The 18,803-nt window shown below is 35.8% G+C and overlaps 1 protein-coding gene across 9 annotated transcripts in view; it reads left to right on the forward strand.

Annotated features, from left to right (window-relative positions):
* The window catches only part of cac (cacophony), a 32,112-nt gene extending 13,634 nt beyond the window's left edge, over positions 1-18,478 (forward strand). For 4 of the 9 annotated variants that reach the window (XM_066730915.1, XM_066730914.1, XM_066730912.1 and 1 more), the window contains 17 exons: positions 17-362; positions 473-637; positions 3,072-3,182; positions 6,199-6,282; positions 6,923-6,961; positions 8,600-8,716; positions 8,976-9,041; positions 9,244-9,335; positions 11,206-11,690; positions 11,814-11,918; positions 12,009-12,112; positions 12,883-12,924; positions 16,672-16,802; positions 16,878-17,056; positions 17,287-17,319; positions 17,507-18,179; positions 18,270-18,478. In XM_066730915.1, the coding sequence (XP_066587012.1) occupies positions 17-362; positions 473-637; positions 3,072-3,182; positions 6,199-6,282; positions 6,923-6,961; positions 8,600-8,716; positions 8,976-9,041; positions 9,244-9,335; positions 11,206-11,690; positions 11,814-11,918; positions 12,009-12,112; positions 12,883-12,924; positions 16,672-16,802; positions 16,878-17,056; positions 17,287-17,319; positions 17,507-18,179; positions 18,270-18,309 (2,812 nt within the window). In that variant the 3' untranslated portion in view covers positions 18,310-18,478. Of the gene's footprint in view, positions 1-16; positions 363-472; positions 638-3,071; positions 3,183-4,491; positions 4,603-6,198; positions 6,283-6,922; positions 6,962-8,599; positions 8,717-8,975; positions 9,042-9,243; positions 9,336-10,223; positions 10,316-11,205; positions 11,691-11,813; positions 11,919-12,008; positions 12,113-12,882; positions 12,925-15,315; positions 15,612-15,707; positions 16,803-16,877; positions 17,057-17,286; positions 17,320-17,506; positions 18,180-18,269 lie in introns of those variants that run through there. The other 5 variants (XM_066730913.1, XM_066730916.1, XM_066730917.1 and 2 more) reach the window with 5 other exon arrangements.
* The last annotated feature ends 325 nt before the right edge of the window (positions 18,479-18,803 follow it).

Consider the following 18,803-nt stretch of genomic DNA (forward strand, 5'->3'; position numbering starts at 1 on the left):
GTATTTGAAATTACAGGGGTCAATTCTTCGTGTTTGAAGACAATGCTTTGATGCCAGAAGTGAAGAGACGAGAATGGCAACTGCAATATTTCCATTATGACAACGTTATGGCAGCTATGCTTACATTGTTCGCTGTACAAACCGGCGAGGGCTGGCCACAAATATTGCAGCACTCCATGGCAGCGACTCATAAGGATTCTGGTCCCATACAAAATTTTCGAATCGAAATGTCCATTTTCTACATCGTCTACTTCATCGTCTTTCCTTTCTTCTTCGTCAACATTTTCGTTGCCTTGATCATTATCACCTTTCAAGAGCAAGGTGAAGCAGAGCTACAGGATGGTGAAATTGATAAAAATCAGGCGAGCATTTTCTTATTTTTTCCACTAACTGATTCCCTCCTAATTGTATTAAACCTATCCTTCCTTGAATTTTATAATATTATGATTACTAACTTTCGTGTCTTATACAGAAATCGTGTATAGACTTTACGATACAAGCACGTCCATTGGAACGATACATGCCAAAGGAACGAAACAGCGTCAAGTACAAAATCTGGAGGATCGTGGTGTCAACCCCTTTCGAATATTTCATCATGATACTCATCGTATTGAATACGTTACTGCTCATGATGAAAGTAAGTTTTCGTTTTGCCACCACTTAATATTTTTAGCAGAATTAATATTAATACGGGCAATAATCCTTAATTATTGAATTTTCTTCATAGCTGTTTTAATCCTTTCCCTGTTATTACTTTGGAAAGAAAAGCAAAATTGGTCGATATTTAATTTCAGTTCTATTCTTTTACAGTACACTCTTCGTTAATTTTGAGTTAAATCAACAAAATTTCCATATCCCCTATTCTCCTTCCACCTTGAAAATCCTCTTCTTAATTCGGAATCTTTTTCGTACCATTTCGTTCATGCATTAAATCCGGTTGTCGATATTTTCCTGCTCGCCAATCTCGTATCGCGCTCCAAACTAAATACCACTGGCAACTTTGACTATTTGAAGAATTTAATATAAACCGGATGAAAAAAAAATCTTATCGTTGCCTGTTAATATTTTTACTGTCAATTGTTTAATTAATTGTCGCTCTTGATAAGTATTACACACACTTGTATGTCGAATGTTCACACTGTTTTTATCACTTTTCATTATTTATAACCAGATTACCCTCCAAAACCATAACACAGGGAGAAGTTATTCTATATATCTGTTTTAAATTTGAATCGCGATAATTATTTCTCGTAGCTCTTTCTTTCCTCATTGTTTCTCTCGTGTCAACCCCACTACCGTCATTTCAATTCATCCTACTTTACAGACATGACAGGATTGACAATTTGCATGGCTACGTTACACGCGCGGTAATGTCTACCAGTAGAGTATAGAGAAAAGATCAAACATAGAAATAACACACGAATGAAATTTAATTGATACACCAACAAAACCATGCTTTAGCTGGTGATACGTTGAACGCTTTTTCTTCCTTTAACACTGATGATACTGGATCTTTCCTTCTAACAATTACACGTTTAATAAGCTTCATTCCTGTAAACTAATACTTATTATTATCTAACAAACTTCACCAGAGTGTATTAGGAATAGGTCTGTTAAATTGTCAAAAAGATTTGAACCAAGCAAACTGGCCACTTCGGATCACTGGCATATAATAATTTATTCCACGTTATATTACTGTTATGTGAATTACTGTCATGTATTGCAAAACAATTGCTTCTAAATTGGTCAGACATGATTTGAAAAAGAGGAAAAAATTTCTCTTCATTTTATGTACTATTGCACCTGCACATTATATAGCACAACAATGAAAAAATGCACCTGAGAATGTCACTTGATTGATTGATTGATTAATTCACATATTGTACTGTACCGCTCTGTACTGTACTGTAACATACCGTAGCATACAATTTTATATTACTATACATTGCCGTACCGCATGCTGGCTGCTACCGAGGTACAACTAAAATTTTAATAAACATCAGCAGTCGATTTTTAACACAACAGCTTATGAACTTGAAACAATACAAGCTACTGTACGCAGGTTCTGATTTCTATTGTTGTAATTGTGGGCGGCGATAAGTTATTATAGGAAAACACAGTCTCAATGGCAAAGCTGGTCCTAATGATGTAAAAATTACCAATTTCCTATGAGATTTGTTTTTCTTTGACTTGTTGTTTCACGTCTATGATACAGCAATAGAAAGTTTACCTGTATAGTAATGACAATCAGTTCCTTCTGCACTGACACGAATTTATTCGTACAATCCAAAAAAACATACCATAAATCTTCATTTCCATTAAACCAATTAATCCTTCCCTAATGAAACTTCATAGATTTATAAATTATTGAAAATTACTTTTGAATCTTTAATACTACTTGATTCATAGCATTGAACATACATGCTTCTAATATACCCAGCAAACACAATACGTAACTTACTGGATATTGTAATTTCTCACTTGGAAATAGAATTTTCGTATATTCATATATAACAATTTAATACTTAAATTTACATTTTAGAAGAAACTGCAGCTATAACGAGTATTTCGTTGCACAAATCTTAGAGATACTAGGATCTCCTTCCAGATACATCCTTGGTATATTCTCAGTAACTATTGAGGACATTCTGTGCACTATAAGAATTGTATTATTGCTTTTGCTGGGTATTTTTTTGTAATGACAACAGTCAGCATAACATCCAATAGTGTGTGCTCCATTGCACACAGTAATTAATTGAAATTGTAATGAGAAAATGAAAGGGAACACAAAATTAATGAAATGTATTATGTTATTAGGTACTTGGTTGTTTTGCACACGTACATATTACACACTTATATTATGTACACGCGTATAAACATCAATGTGGAGAATTAATGTATAAATGTAATGTTACAATTAACACATAACAATATTAATGGAAATAACGTGGTAGAATTAAAAAATGACACAAACACTAAAGATGAATATACGCGTGTATCTGAATGGCTGGAGCGAGGGCCTTGTAGAGTCTGTCTGGTTGCCGTGTGTGTTGTCAGTGTATGCATTGCAGTTCTACCGGCAAAGCGACACGCACAAGAACATGCTCAAGTATATGAACATGTGTTTCACCGGGATGTTCACCGTCGAGTGTATACTGAAGATCGTCGCTTTCGGCGTCAGGGTAAGCACCCATATAATCTCTCACCAAGAAATACTTCATATTCATCAAACGTGACAAGACTACCTGACCAATTTTCCATGATCCTCGCCAATCATCAGCGTACACCGTTCTCAAAAAATTATTTCTATTCTGAGTGTTGATTCACTCTTGATAAACGGTGCCTACCAGCACTAATAAGTGCAGAATTTCATGGTTCATGCATAAATTGAAAAATTGTAACCACCTAATCTTTGTATCACTGTTCATTGATAAGAAATTATGTACATTTTATATACATACATATATGTTCTTTTTTATATATATTTATGTATATAAAAATATAAAGATCTACACACACACATACACACAGTAGATAAACAAATGCGCGCGTACATTATATACACTGTTAATATTTATTATTATATATTTGAATTGTTTTATACTAATGCAAAGTATGTTGTAGAAGCTGACTAGCCAGGAATGTAACATTTTAATATTCATCTGTGAGCTTTATGCTATTCATCCTTCATTATTCACACACACACACACACACACACATACACACACATATATATATAGTATATGTATGTTTTGTAATCCTGTACAACTGGCACGAGTTTTTGCACATCTATCTGCTGTTCAATATGGCTTTTTAAATTTTTGTGCTTACGTTGCATGTAATATTCGTGAGGATTGAAACGTATTCATGGATCACTTTGTACGTACCAATGTATACCACTGATCACTCGTATACGTGTACACGTGAAGGCGTTTAAGAAACTAGAAACATATACCAATATCCTTGCCAACCGTTATGAAGATTTAACGAACCATCTTGCTTACCGAGAAAAATTTGCAAGAGATTGGCTTGGTAATTTTTCCAGCAAGTAGCCTCCTTTGCTTCTTATTGTAATCATTTGTCTGTCTTCATTATTATTTTTCGCCCTATTTTTTTGTTTGTTTTAGTTGTTGCAGTATTTCTTTAACATCCTTTAAACATAATAATAATAAATAGTCAGGAGATTGTTGAGTCTTTTCATGATCCACTGCAGGAGAGTGTACAATCGATTGTATATTATCAGTGACGTAGAGAGCTAAATGACCGTGAATTGATCTCGGATATCTCCACAAAAGCCTTTTACTTCCTCTCACTCCACCTGATCCAACTATCCTTCTTCCTCTTCTTCGAGACAGAAGCGTGATAGAAACAAGTTTGGGAAGTGTGACAGGAGGATTCTATGAGATACTTGAAAAAATAACAAAAGGGCTTTGAGAATTATTAGAACTTGGATTATGTCACGTCTGTGTGTGTGTTGGGTGTATTTTGTAGTATCACGAGGCGCCGCCAATTCTATTGGACAGCTTGACCATCGTGAACTTGGTCGTCACCCTCCTTTTCCTCATTGAGTGCATCCTAAAACTCGTCGCCTTTGGATGCAAGGTATAAACAAGCCTCTTTTATTTACTCTATCTTAATTCTCACTCTCTCAGATATCGTGTACACCTTGTTAACTACTTACCTTTGGATTATAACCATCGAATTTTCCAAAACAACACAATTACATTTCTAGTTTCTGTATTCGTTAATGTATTAATGTATCTCAGGGCTTCCCACCACTCGATATTTCCCTCCCTCATATTTGTATCCATACCAAAATACGACGATTAAGACAACGAAGATATCATACTATATGTATAAGCAAATATTGTATATTGCTCCAAGCAAGATCAGCACCTGGTCTTGAGCAGATCATGTATATCGCGTTTAACAGTGCGATTGAAACTCTTCTCCTAGATATAAGGGATCAAATTTTTTGAAAAATCTGCATCTCTCCACAATTTGCGTAAACCGTAGTTAAATAGAATTTGGAATTAGCGAATAATTATTAGTGTCACCGTTGCTATTAGGTATACGTATAAACACACATGTACAGGGTGGAGTACTATAAACTTAGCCTGGAGCATGGATGTAAAAGATTTGTATCTTCGTAACTATAAGAGATAAGAATGAAAACTTTCCTGAAGCTCCTTTTTATTTGCACCTAGAAAAATTTTATGTACAATTTGATATCTCGTGTGATTACGAAGATAAATACATCTTTAAAACCATATTCCAGGCTATTTCAAGTACCCCACTCTATTTATATATAAATATATAGCCAAGGTCTGATTTTGCGTTACGCATATGGCAGAGCACTTAAATTTGGTCAAAATCGTGACTTAAACTATAAATGGAACATTGAAAACGTTCTTGGAATACACTCCGGATGTCCTGAGTATATACGAATGCATTTAGAGTATTCTCAGTACATTTGTGGTAGCAATACTGATCCCCATGACGTTCAGTTATTCACGAGGATTCAAAATTATTGAGTTTTGCTACTAAAATTCTGAGGATTTTTATTCTATTAATTATATGATCGCTCTATGCGTAGCTCAGAACGCACCTGTAATAGGAATCGTACTTGCATAATTTAAACAAGCACGTCGAACAGGACGAGTGTAAAACTCGTATGAACAAAATGTGCGCAATACATTTACAACACAAACACACACACACAAACAATGCAGCACAAGCGCGCGCACCTACACAAAGAAACGCCCAATATAGTATAGTATATTTCCAATTCTTATGCACGCCTATTAAAATAGTTTACACATGGTATACCGATACGTGTACGTATAATCGGCTATGCTTCATATACTTATCTCATAAAATTTTCACCAGTGCCTTTGACCTCTCTTCTTCAGCCAACTTCTTGCACAGCCAAGTATACACGTATGCAGGCTACTCACACGATACACGTTCGTTACTTGGAAGGCTTGCTAAAAGGCTTATTTAAAAAGAAAAGAAAGTACGAACTATTTGCTGTAGAATTTTGCTTGTAATTGTGACTCTTTTCTGCATACAAAGAGAGATTGATAGCCTTCGAAGGAATAACACGTATTCGGCATATACTATACTATATTACTACACGTTAAAAGCACCAAAATGTGATATTAATATATTTTTTATTTTATGTTTATTGAAATTTAGAACTTCTTCAAAGATGCGTGGAACACGTTCGACTTCATCACCGTCATTGGTAGCATTGTGGACGCTCTGGTGGTTGAGTTCGGGGTATGTAAAGCTTTAGCCGAACAATCGTTCTCTCAAAGAACTTTATTCAATCTTCTAGCAACAGCACTCAACAATTTTCAGAATGAAAGAATCGCGTAAGTCTTAATAATGACGCAAGCGCCTGGCTTTAACCCTTTTGCATTATTATATAGAAATTGAAGAAATCAAACCACGCACAATCATCATTCGAATACAGGAATAAGACTTAACAAGAAAACTAAACCTACGATGTCACTACATACATATTAAACACACTTAGTATATTTTCTTGGTATCTACTGATGAGGTTTGTGCTATACGGGCTACGACCGTTATTACGTACGTTACATCACGAAAACTGACCTGAACTAATTTTTAAAGCAATTCCTTTTTGCTACGAATGAATAAAACAAAGCAATTAAGTTTTGAATGATAAGAAGAAAGACAGCTTCTATCCTTATGGAATTAAAAATCTTATCAATGTGGCTTCTTTGAAAATTACTGTATATATTTGTAAATTAACCTGGACAAAATGGACTTTTTTAAAATGCTTTACTAATTCAAAGAAATCAGAAAGAAAAACGAGTGAGCTTGGGAATGGGAAGAAAAAGTAGCTTTGCTTGAAACGGAATAAACGCTAAAGAGATGATATGTTTAATAGGAACGAATGGTATCGAGCAACACCATGGGCGAGAAGAAGGTATTTTTATTTTCATCCCCTATGTTTTCTTGATATATTGCAGTATCTCTCAGTCGATCGATATCTCTTAAAAATAGCTGATATTAATACGTCGCAGTATTGTACTAGATAGACTAAACGCTTTATTTTGATCTATTGAAATTTCGGAGAATTATTCCCCCTTAAAAGGAAAGTAAAATAATGTAGTCTTGCTAAAAATTACGTTAGCCCTGTTGGTCGCGTTAAAAACGTATTTTTCTTTCTTCCTTTATCGTCGTATATACTTTATTTTTTTGCAGTTGCGCTACAAATCCTGCAAGATTTTGCTTGAAAGGCCCTCCACCATGCTGTACTCGAGTATCCAATATTTTATAGACTTGTGTTTTATTAGTTGGCACTCGACAAGTTACACAAACATAATTGAGAAATCAGGTGCATACATGCCTATCTGGGCAAGGGAACAAGTAAAACCAACAGAGACTCTGGAAACAAACATAAGCAAAAGGGTTAATTCGAACGAATGATCTATCAGATCCTAGATCCAAAATTTATTAGAACAAAGTTGCAAAAGTAGTCCTGTAAATTCTGTACACTCTTAGGAGTTGTTTGCTAATTGCTTACGAGTCTGTGAAGTAATATGTACATATAATATACAGATATAGTATACATATACTGGAAGATTAAAATTATATAACCATGGTTGATTGTAAGAAATCTATATAGCTGATCTTTGTAGCTGATTGCTGTAAGCTAGAATATTATATTGCAAAGTTGAAACTGCTGGGTCAATTTGGGATATTTTGAAACAGTATTCTTTTCCAATAACCATTTCCATAGTTTTCCTTGAACCAGTTCCTATTTTATAAACCGTGTCTTGTAAATGTGACGCCATAAATCCGCTGCTATGCCACGTATGCTTCTTTCTTATCTCGTTCTTATTAAATTCATAATGTATAGATTGTTTAGTCGTCCTACGTGCAGCTCTGTCTCTCTCTCTCTCTCTCTTTCAAAATCTATATCTGTCTGACTCTTTATCTACCTATTTCACTTTCTAACTTTATGACTTTCTCTCTCTCTCTCTCTGTCCGGATAGAACAAAACTTCACATAGTGTTAAGGGAATATTTATATATAGAATAGAAACTATATCTTATGAACATTCTTATAACATTCTGTGAACTTTTCTTCTACTTGGATATTTTCCTTCTTTTCTTTCGCCCTCTGTCCAGATAGTACAAAAGTTCACACAATGTATTAAAGGAATATTTAAATAAAAAATATTTTATCAACATTTTTTTATAACATTCTATAAACTTTTCTTCTATTTGGATATATCTTTCGTTTCTCTCCCCCTCTCTCTCTCCCTCTCTCTCTCTCTCTCTCTCACAAATACTCCATTTTCCCCCTCTTTCTCTTTGCTCAAATACAAAATAGCTCCTTTCGTGCATCGTGCAGATCATTGTCTATCAAAACTAATATTGGTTTGACTTAATAATTTTGAGAAGCGGCCACAAGTGAAGCTTGAAAATCTATTATTTAAAAGAAAAATATAAAAACGACTTTTGATATACGACGTTGCACGCATGGAGCCGGTTACTCTTGCCGCTAAGAGATCGGTATATCTCGTTGACTCAAGTGCAATTTTCTTTGTTCTCTACAGGAAAATTTTATCAACGTTGGATTCCTCAGGCTCTTCCGAGCTGCCAGATTGATCAAACTCCTCAGACAAGGATACACGATACGAATTCTGCTGTGGACCTTCGTGCAATCCTTTAAAGTAAGTGGACGAGTCTGCAAAAGCACGAAAATTGATGCCCAATAAGAGTAAGAACAGAATTGGGTCTGTTTGTTTTAGCAGAAACTTGCCACACTTTTTACATTTTTCCACTTTCTTCAGTATCCATTTATACGAGGGATAAAGACAGAAAGACCAGAAGTGTAAAAAGTTTAAAATGTTTAGCTGAAATTAAGAAAGCTACTGTAATATTATTATCAACGATTATTTGGAATTGTTACTAAACATCTTTAATTTTCAGGCCCTGCCTTATGTGTGTCTTCTCATAGCCATGCTGTTTTTTATCTATGCGATCATCGGTATGCAGGTACGAACAAGCATTGATTTTAAGCTTATGATGAGACCTATTTTCTCAAGAGGCACTAGCTGTCGCAGCTACATACGTAGGAGATGTAGAGTACGTGGATAGGATATTATGAGCAAAGAGGAAAATGCAATGAGGAAGAGAATGTGAAATATCGTACATACATCTGGATTATGCATAGTGACAAGAAATATTATATTGTCAGGTCTTTGGAAATATAGAGATCGATCCAGGAACAGACATCAATGATCACAACAACTTTCAGTCCTTCTTCGCCGGTCTTATGTTGCTTTTTCGGTGAGTCGAGCAGCTCATCACAGATCAATATACGTTAACATGAGATACGGGCTGGGCTATTTACTACAAAAGCATGAGTTTAACTTGAGAGTAAGCTGCTCGACATTGTCAGTTTGTTGTTTATTGATCCTGCAGTCGTTAGATTATCCCTGATTAGCTTGCTCCAAACGCACGCACAAACACACGCTCACACAGTCACTCACAGGAATACACAGAGTCATATGCGAGGGATTTAGCACGTAAGACCAAACCCTGGTAATAAAATTGGTCACTCTGACGTCATTATGACATGAAAATCTGAAATCAAGTTATTTTTACGTCATTGGGACCAATTTTGCTACTGGAGTAGGTACACTACATTTTACACTCATGTAATACGTAAAGCTATTCTGCGAAGTTTATAATAATTAACTAAAGGCTACATTTTGATATCGTTATACATAGGAATAGGTAGAATAGTGTATTGGACTATGTTCTCCTTATTTCCATCCTTTTCCCACTTCTCCCCCTAATATATTCTTACATGGATCCTACAATTGTTTCTGTTTGGCTGTACAGTAGTTAAAAGGACGTATTATAGTAAATAGTTAAATTTTTCTTTTGTTGCGCTCCATCTAAATATCCAACGTAGCACGAGTCGCGATGAGAAAATTCGGTGCAATTGAATCTGAGCTCAAATTGAAATACTTAAATGATTAACGATGATTAGATGAATAGAAGGATTTAGGTAGATGATAGATGAAAATAGATTGTAATTGAAAGAAAGGATGCGTAATAGTTGAGAAAAGGCAGGGGGGATTCTCGGTTAATATACTAATCTAATAAGTGCTGAACGCTAATGCCATTCTTGCCATTTGGCCTTGGCCATCTTCTTTCTTTGGCTCTCAGGTTTTTGGTAACATCAATTTGGACGCCAATACTGGTATTACCAAGCACAACAATTTCCAAAGCTTCATTCAAGGTCTGATGCTTCTCTTTCGGTGAGTACCGTCCGACAAAATTTATTCCACAATGTACAACAACAAATGACAAAACCGTGCATTGTTCTCTCACTTTTCTTGAAATCTGAAAGCAAAACGACAAAAATTAGAAAGACCATGATGAACGAAAGAAGAATAAAAGGGAGTAAAAGATTGCAAAAATCGGGTACTGTTCGTTGAACCAGTCATAAGATATCGCGATCGTGCACTGTTATACATAAGTAGACGTAAATTTGGTACCTCTAGAAATATAGATATACCGAAAATATCCCTTGATGTTTTTTGTCCAGTATTGTGTGTGCTCCATTTTAAAGATAATTTGCAGAAGTAAGAATTAAGGTTTCCCTTAGAAAGTAATGTCTTGTTGTGTAAGAGAAAGTAAATAGTTAAAAGTAAGAGGCAAAAAGTTAAAAGTAAAAGAAAATAGTAGATGAGAAAAGAAATAAAAACTTAAAGTATGCATGCCAATATTATACAGCTTGATTGAATATTTGGACAGCATTATTGAAAATATATAATACCAAGTGTCATATTTTTATAAATTTTCAATTATTATTCTTTGAATTTTACATATTATTTTGCAATAGACTTAGATTATATTCCACAAAATACTCCAAGTATCTAATTCTAATCAAGCCTTTACTATGCTTAAAAAATTTTTTTATAAAGCACTTGACGCTTTTTCAATAACTCTGTCCAATCTAGCTTGCGCGAAAAGCTTCTTTATTTTTAAGGATCGGGTCTTTTACAAAGGTTTGGGTAGTATATAGATTTTTTCATCGATAGGCTATCTTCTTTTATTATTCATGATTTGAAAAGAGAAAATGAAATGTTGAAACGTGTTTTTTATTAAATTAAACACTATATTAATATTGATTGTAATTTTGTAGGTGTGCTACTGGGGAAGCCTGGCCAAACATCATGTTATCTTGCATCAAGGGTCGTAATTGCGATTCAAGGGCTGAGAAAATGGAGTCAGGTAGCTGTGGATCCAACATTGCATATGCCTACTTCGTCTCGTTTATCTTCTTCTGTTCGTTTCTCATGCTAAATCTTTTTGTCGCCGTCATAATGGACAATTTCGATTATCTCACGAGGGACTCTTCGATTCTTGGGGCTCATCATTTGGACGAGTTCGTCAGGATCTGGGCAGAGTACGACCCAAACGCCACTGGTAAGATACACTACACCGAGATGTACGATATGCTGAAGAACATGGACCCTCCTCTCGGTTTTGGCAACAAGTGTCCAAATAGACTGGCTTATAAGAAGCTCATTAGGATGAATATGCCTGTTGATGTTGATGGAAAGGTCAATTTTACTACTACCCTTTTTGCTCTCATCAGAGAGAATCTCAGCATCAAGATGAGATGTGGTGAGTTACCACAATTTATTTCCTCTCTTTGTATAGGGTATATTATTATTGGTATTGTTATCATTACTGTTAAAATTGCTAACACAAATTTATTGTTTTTTCCCTAAACTTATCCTGCATCAGCCGAAGAGATGAATCAAGCTAACGAAGAGCTCAGGGACACTATCAGAAGTATATGGCCTCTTCAGGCAAAGAAAATGTTAGACCTTTTGATACCGAGAAACGAAGGTTTGAATCTATTATCAATGATCAATTGTTTAAGTATTCTCAAAACAATGGATTTTTTTTATTGTATCTCAATAATTAATTACTTTACAGAATTGGGAAGAGACAAGTTGACCGTTGGTAAGATATACACGTGCCTGCTGATTCTCGAGTGCTGGAGAACGACCAAGTTTGGTCAAATAGAATCGACGGAAGAAGTGAGTATCCTCCTTGGCTGGAGCTGAGACAAAAAATAGCGATTAACTACGATGCGTATATTTTTTATTGTGCTCGGAATCGGAATTTCAAGAATTAAAGCTACAAGAGAAGAGACTGTATTAGGGGGGTGAAGCGAAGTAGTCTTTGATGGCAGGATAAAGAAAAAATTTGTTTATCAATCAGTTTATACGCGGATGCTTGTTTCGGTCGCGTTTATTGGTCTTACGTGATTTTTTAAAGTATAATTGTTGTAACCAATTAACTATCGTTTAAGTTAAATTAATTTTGGGTAATGATGAACGTTTTTCCACAAGGAGTCATATTGCAGGTCGTGTGTGTGTTGCGTGCGTTTATATATCTATTTCTCTCTCTATCTATCTCTCTCTCTCTCTCTCTCTCTCTCTCTCTATCTGTCTGTTAACGGTGCACTTACACACGAGCAAACGCACCAAGCACAATGAATTTTTTTATTTTTTTATAGAAAAAGTAGACCATGACTTTTTTTACTAGGTAAAGTTTTGTCAGTAATACGTAAGAATCGAAATAGATAATTTAGGGGTAGTTAACAAACATCGAAATATACGTCAATTGTCTATTACTATCTTCTATAAAATTAGTTAACTCTTACTATTAGGCTAATATTTATATTACACGTACTTTAGCACACAGTCACCATCAATCTTTTCTTTTCTTTTTTTTTCTTCTTTCGTATATTAATTATTATATGACATTCTGTCATCTCTTTGTATATGTTTTCTTTGTTTTACAGAACGATAACGATAAAGCTGGGCAAAATCCTGCAGCCCAAGCGGTATTACTTACTTTTTCTCATTACATTATTATTCTTATTATTGCTATTTTTATTATTATTATGTTAATTATTGCCATTATAATCATTGCCATCACTCTCTTTCTCTCTCTTTGCCACTCCATTATTATTTTAATTATTTTTACAATAGCTATTATCAACAACCTTACCTAATCAATTCTCTTTTGAATTTTAATTTTTTACAATTGCTATATTATTCATTACAATATTATTATTACACCAAAGTACCATACATCATCCAGCACTTAACAATTTTAATTATTTAGTTTCAATCATGTAGTATTTCTTCATTGGCACAGACAGTCCATTCTATTACACAGATATAGCAAATAGATAAACTAGATTTATAAACACTAGCAATGATTTGACATACTATAGTGTATCAAAGGATGTTTCATCGTACAGTTAGCAATGGCAGACGATTACCTTAGCAGTAATATACGTATTGTATTATTATACCTATGGCTACAGCGAATATAAGGGATCAAAGTCAATTTCTTAAAGTCTAGTTATTAACAAAAATTACCACAAAAATGATAAAACATCTTATAGCAAAAAAATAATTAATAGTTGGTCAAATAATATATATATATATGTTAAACATATATGAGCTTTTGTTAATAACATGACTGCACAAAATTCATCTAGGTCCCATAATCACTGTTGCAATAGATATGTATAAAAATTTTGTGACCGTGAAGTTTAGCCCAATCCTTGGTACAATTAGACGTATGAATTAGTGCAACGTGAGTGTCACGTGCATATCGGCTCTCTCGTTACTGATAAATTACCATGTAGTTGAGTGTAAGTAATAACTGAAGTACTGATCTTTTTATCTCATTTTTTACAAATATCATTAAGTAGTTTCCTCTTAAACTTTATTATAATCTTCTTGTCTGTGTGGGCCCTTTCACGTTTTTCACCTCTGTTTAATAGTTGCGACAATCAGTCTTATGCCTCAATAGAGCAGTAGAGCGTCTTAGATTTATACACTCAAGCATCGTCAAAAATCTATATTAAATAGTACTTTTTGCAGAATCTTAAATCATAGCAACAATTGTAGACATTCTCATATTTCATTTTCCTCTCTTTATGACTCTTGGTCCTTCTGCATCATTAAGGGATTTTAAAGCTGGTTTTTAATTATCATTCTTAATCTTCATTTGTAATCTTGTTTGCATAAAATCTTACATTTTTATTTTCCCATTTTAATACTTATGAAAACCAGTTTCATGTCTCAATAGAGCAGTAGAGTCTCTTAGATTTACAAACTCAAGTATTATTAAGAAACTAAATTAAATAGTAATTCGACTAGATTCGTAGAAACATATGCAACCAAATATCGATTATTTACCTATTTTTCTCTCTCTCTCTCTCTCTCTCTCTCTATCTGTATTACTTTTGGCATTTATGCATCATTAAGAGATCCCTCAGCTTATTTGTTTATAATGCCTATTGTAAACTGTAGAGTTTAAGTGTACACAATTCTGCTGGCAAGTTTTTCTAATACTAGACGATCCAATGATATACATACAGGCATGTTATACAATAACATACTATGTTACGTCTCAATTTTACTCTATTCAATGATAATCGAAGGGATGGCCTCTTCTGACACTATAATTTTCCTCAACACCTTTTTTACCTTTACTCATCTTCTTTTTTTACTCTTTCCCCGTTGACGATGCAAAGGTTTGTTCGCACTGTACTTTACTGACAACTGGATGCATTTTTGCATGCTTTTCCAACCATTTTCTATTTCTCTATCACTCTTGTTCCTTTTACTACCTTATTATCATTAAAATCCTAAAATGAGGGGATTTTTCCTCCTCAGGATGGTTCTCCATTTAGAAGTACAGGGTGTCAAGCCAATTCTGCAAGCTGGGTGTTTCTTTGAAAATGATTATCCAACGCGAATCCTTCCCACAAACGCCAAAAATCAATCAAGGAAACGCGTTGGCTGTAACATCATAAAACAACAATGATCCATCCATGATTTCATGCTGGACCAATATTAAAGAAAATAGACATTTTGTGTGCATGAAGAGCGAGTCAATTTTTGCCTAAGTACACGATCAACTAGTCTGAATTTATTTATTGAGAACTGTGGTTCAGGGATGAGAAAATAAAGTAGCTATAATAGAGGTAGGTGTAGAGGTATAGGTGTAGACGTAGAGGTAGCAATATAGGTAGAGGTAGATGTAGAAAAAGGTAAAAAGAAAATAACAAATTAAATGAAAAGTGATCTGGATGTACGCGAAGTAGGTTTGAGTAGAGACAGAAAAATAATTGTAGAGAGAGAGAACTGCCAATTGAGAAAAAATAAAACTTGGTCTGATCGTCGCTATGGTTTGGCAATGTCTTCGCGAACAGCCTTCATCAGCCTTTTACAACTGCCTGCTGGACATGGCGGCTGTAAATCACACTGGGAATAACAATCACGGAGCAACAACGGTAGCAGGAAAGACAACGATCCCAGGGAGCAGAACAAACAGCCTGGAGCCTGTGATAACCAGCAACGTGCACTCGCGTCAGGCCATCGTCGAGAGCAGAGACCTCATTGGTAGGCGCAAAGTCTTCAGAGATGAGGAGGACAACGAGAGTGAAGCTGGTGATGATGAGGAACAAATACTAGCTGAGGAACAACGCAGACACCAGCGTATCATCAGGTTTATCTTTATTTTTCTCTCTTTCTTGTTTTATAATTTATATTTGTTTTCTACTTTTATAAAACAGATGATTAATCGTACCTTATTTATTTTCAGGAATAAAAAGGTGAACTGGATGACGTACGACAAGTATACACAATTTACTAAGCAGCGAGCAAATTATAATCGTAACAGGGAAAGGACGAGTCCGTCTGGCTTTCAAAGACCATGGATTGTTGTACGATCCATCACTAATGCTTTATAAAATTGCAACAAGTCCTTTCCCTTCTTCTTTCCATCGTGAATCGCGATGTTCAATGGTACTCGATTCTCTAACAATGTGGAGCTTCGAAAACGGTTTTTGTTCTATTTAGCCGACTCACTTTGTCATTTCTCGAGGAACTGATGTACAGGTGTTCTTTAGAAAGATTATGTTGACTAACTTGTAATATATTCTACCTATGTTTTAAAATTACGCGTGACTATATCTCTGGTGAGTGAAAACGAAATGACAGAGAAATCAGGATTTTCTCTATTTGAAAAATCAATCTTATCGTTAGTTGTATCATTTTTATTTCTTTCTCTGTTTTATCGTCGCTTTTTCTTCATATCTTTAACCAATGGCATGCGCATGCTTCAATTATATTTTCTTCGCATGCTCCGATCACGAATATTTAACAGTATTTATACACATGGTTAAAAACTACTCGACGAGAACGTTCAATTCATCTTGCTGAAACTATATATGGATTCCTTGATCATCATTTATGAGGATTAAAGGTGTGAGATACCAAGCAGAAGGTACAAGTAACGACCGAAGTAATGAAAGGGTTACGAAGAAGAAAGAAGACAATTTGATGGAATATGATAGTAAGGTGCCAGATGGAGAGGAATATGGAGAAAAGTAACACAGAGAGCAGATTTAGCGCGTGACACAGTGTTTTTAATGGCGTGGATTTCGGTCGAATATAAGATAATTTTTTTGTAAATCTTATCTAATATTCGGAGCGAGACGTACATGTATTATTCAGATTGATCGTAAAGTATTGGAGAAACTAATTTGAAATTTCATGATTTTTAGATGGAACTGCAGGATGTTCTTGCAACAGATTCACGAGCAGGAAGTCTGGAGAGTTTAACGCATGGTACAGACAGACTTCACCCTCATCATCCATCGGTGCTTCATCAACGTTCCCGTTCGCCAAGTTCAAAGTCAGTTTCGAACTCTTCATCTTACTCCATATGCACTTTAAATACTAACGACACCATTTTACTTCCGCTTCTTAGGAGGCATTCACCTATATTGCACAGATCGCCATCACCGAGGCGACACAGATACGATCATCAGGGACATTATTATCACGATGGACCTGGATTCAGCGATACCGTTAGCAACGTTGTACAAATACAACGTCACACTCATCAACCTCACGCAACACAATACAATCATCGCCGTAGGATACGAGGTATGAAATAGAGGCGACGAATGAGCTTGTGCCTGAACTAGAGCAAGAGGGAACAAAGAGCACTCCTGATTCTCAAAACTAGACTTATCAAATATGTTTCAAAAAGCTGTAACCAAAATGTACAAATGCGACAGTAAAAATGTGCTCTGCTGTACATAAAATTACTCGTTACGCAGGCTCTTATGTGAACTTGATATAATACGTTTTTAATCCTTTTTTGTTATGTGCAGACTATTACGACCACTGCGACTATTACGATGATGGTAATTTATTTAATTAATTACTTTACATATTCTTTAAACTATCACAAATTATCCACTTCTATTTTTGATACAAATTGACCTCTTTACTCTCCAACGTCACTGGTTATATCTTATTATTTAGTCCACGTACAATTTTAGATTGTCTTACTATGCAAAATTGACGACTGATTAGACATAAATTCAACAGGACCATGGAGCGCATCAACGAGTCCTGCACGATCTCCGAGTCCTGTACACCGAATGGATCGTGGACGACGTCATTATGGAACGACAAGCTTGGAGCAACGATCGAGAAGTCCAAGTCCTATCGGAGGTAGTGGCAGTGGGGGTGGTGGTGGTAACGGAAGCAGCAGCGTCACGACGCGACAAGCAGCACTACGATCGTCACGTCCACCTATTCATCAACAGTACCCTCATCAACACAGTTATCCTGTATTAGTAAAACGGCGCGGTCATGGACGCAGATTACCACCGACTCCGAACAAGCCATCCAGCCTTCAACTGAAACCATCAAACATCAACTTTCCAAAATTAAACGCGTCTCCTACTCGAATTCCTCATATGGCAGGATCGGGTGGTGGAGGTCAGGCTGTAAGCCCAACTGGCCAATCAGCTGCCTCTTCTATGCCTGGAGCATCCCTGCCAGTAGCAGTAGCAGTGGCAATGCCAGTACCAGTGCCAATGCCACTTCCAATGCCTTTGCAAGCGTCTCAGGTGAATGCTGCAGCATCAGCATCGGTCCATCCTCTGAGCTTCGAGCAAGCTGTAGCTTTGGGCCGTGGAGGCAGACTTTTACCTAGTCCTGTGCCAAACGGCTACAAGCCTCAGCCTCAAACGCAACCGAAACAACGAGCACCCAGGTTCTTTGCATTTTATTGTTCTATCCACTCAAGGTCTCCCACTCCTCCTCCTCTTGTTTTCGCATTTATTCTAATTTACATCACTTCTAGGTCAAGGCATTCTGATAGTGACGAGGACGATTGGTGCTAGCCAAAGTGGGACCCTGGACGGTGGTCCAGCGACATGGAGGGCCCCAGGCGCGTTCGGCTCTGTGCCTAATACACACGTACACACCATTATCACGCGCACGAAATACGCTATCACAAGAATACAAAGGACAGTTAGACATAATCGCAATTTAGGGGAAAATACCTGGAGCCTGGAGCCTCGTGACTTCGCCAGGGTCAAGCTGCTAATGGTTTGTGGCACGTCGAATGGAACAGTGAAACTTATATGTAGCAACGTTATATGTAATATAAATTCATCCCTCTCACTTTTCATGAATCATCTAGTCGTGTGATAAAAATCTCAGCGAGGGAGATAAATGACTTTTATGATGGTGTTATTGCCGTTGCTGATGCTGCTTTCTACCGATGTTGTACTGTATTTTTCATTCTACTATAATCACTCTATTTATACTATTGTTACAGCTCTTGATCCAACTATATCACTACCACTGTTTAAACTCTTTATATACTACTACC

This window comes from Prorops nasuta, unplaced genomic scaffold, assembly GCF_024137725.1.
Source record: "Prorops nasuta isolate Cenicafe-Biocafe unplaced genomic scaffold, Cenicafe_Pnas_1.2 PNAS00008, whole genome shotgun sequence".
In the NCBI taxonomy this organism is placed as follows: Eukaryota; Metazoa; Arthropoda; class Insecta; order Hymenoptera; family Bethylidae; genus Prorops; species Prorops nasuta.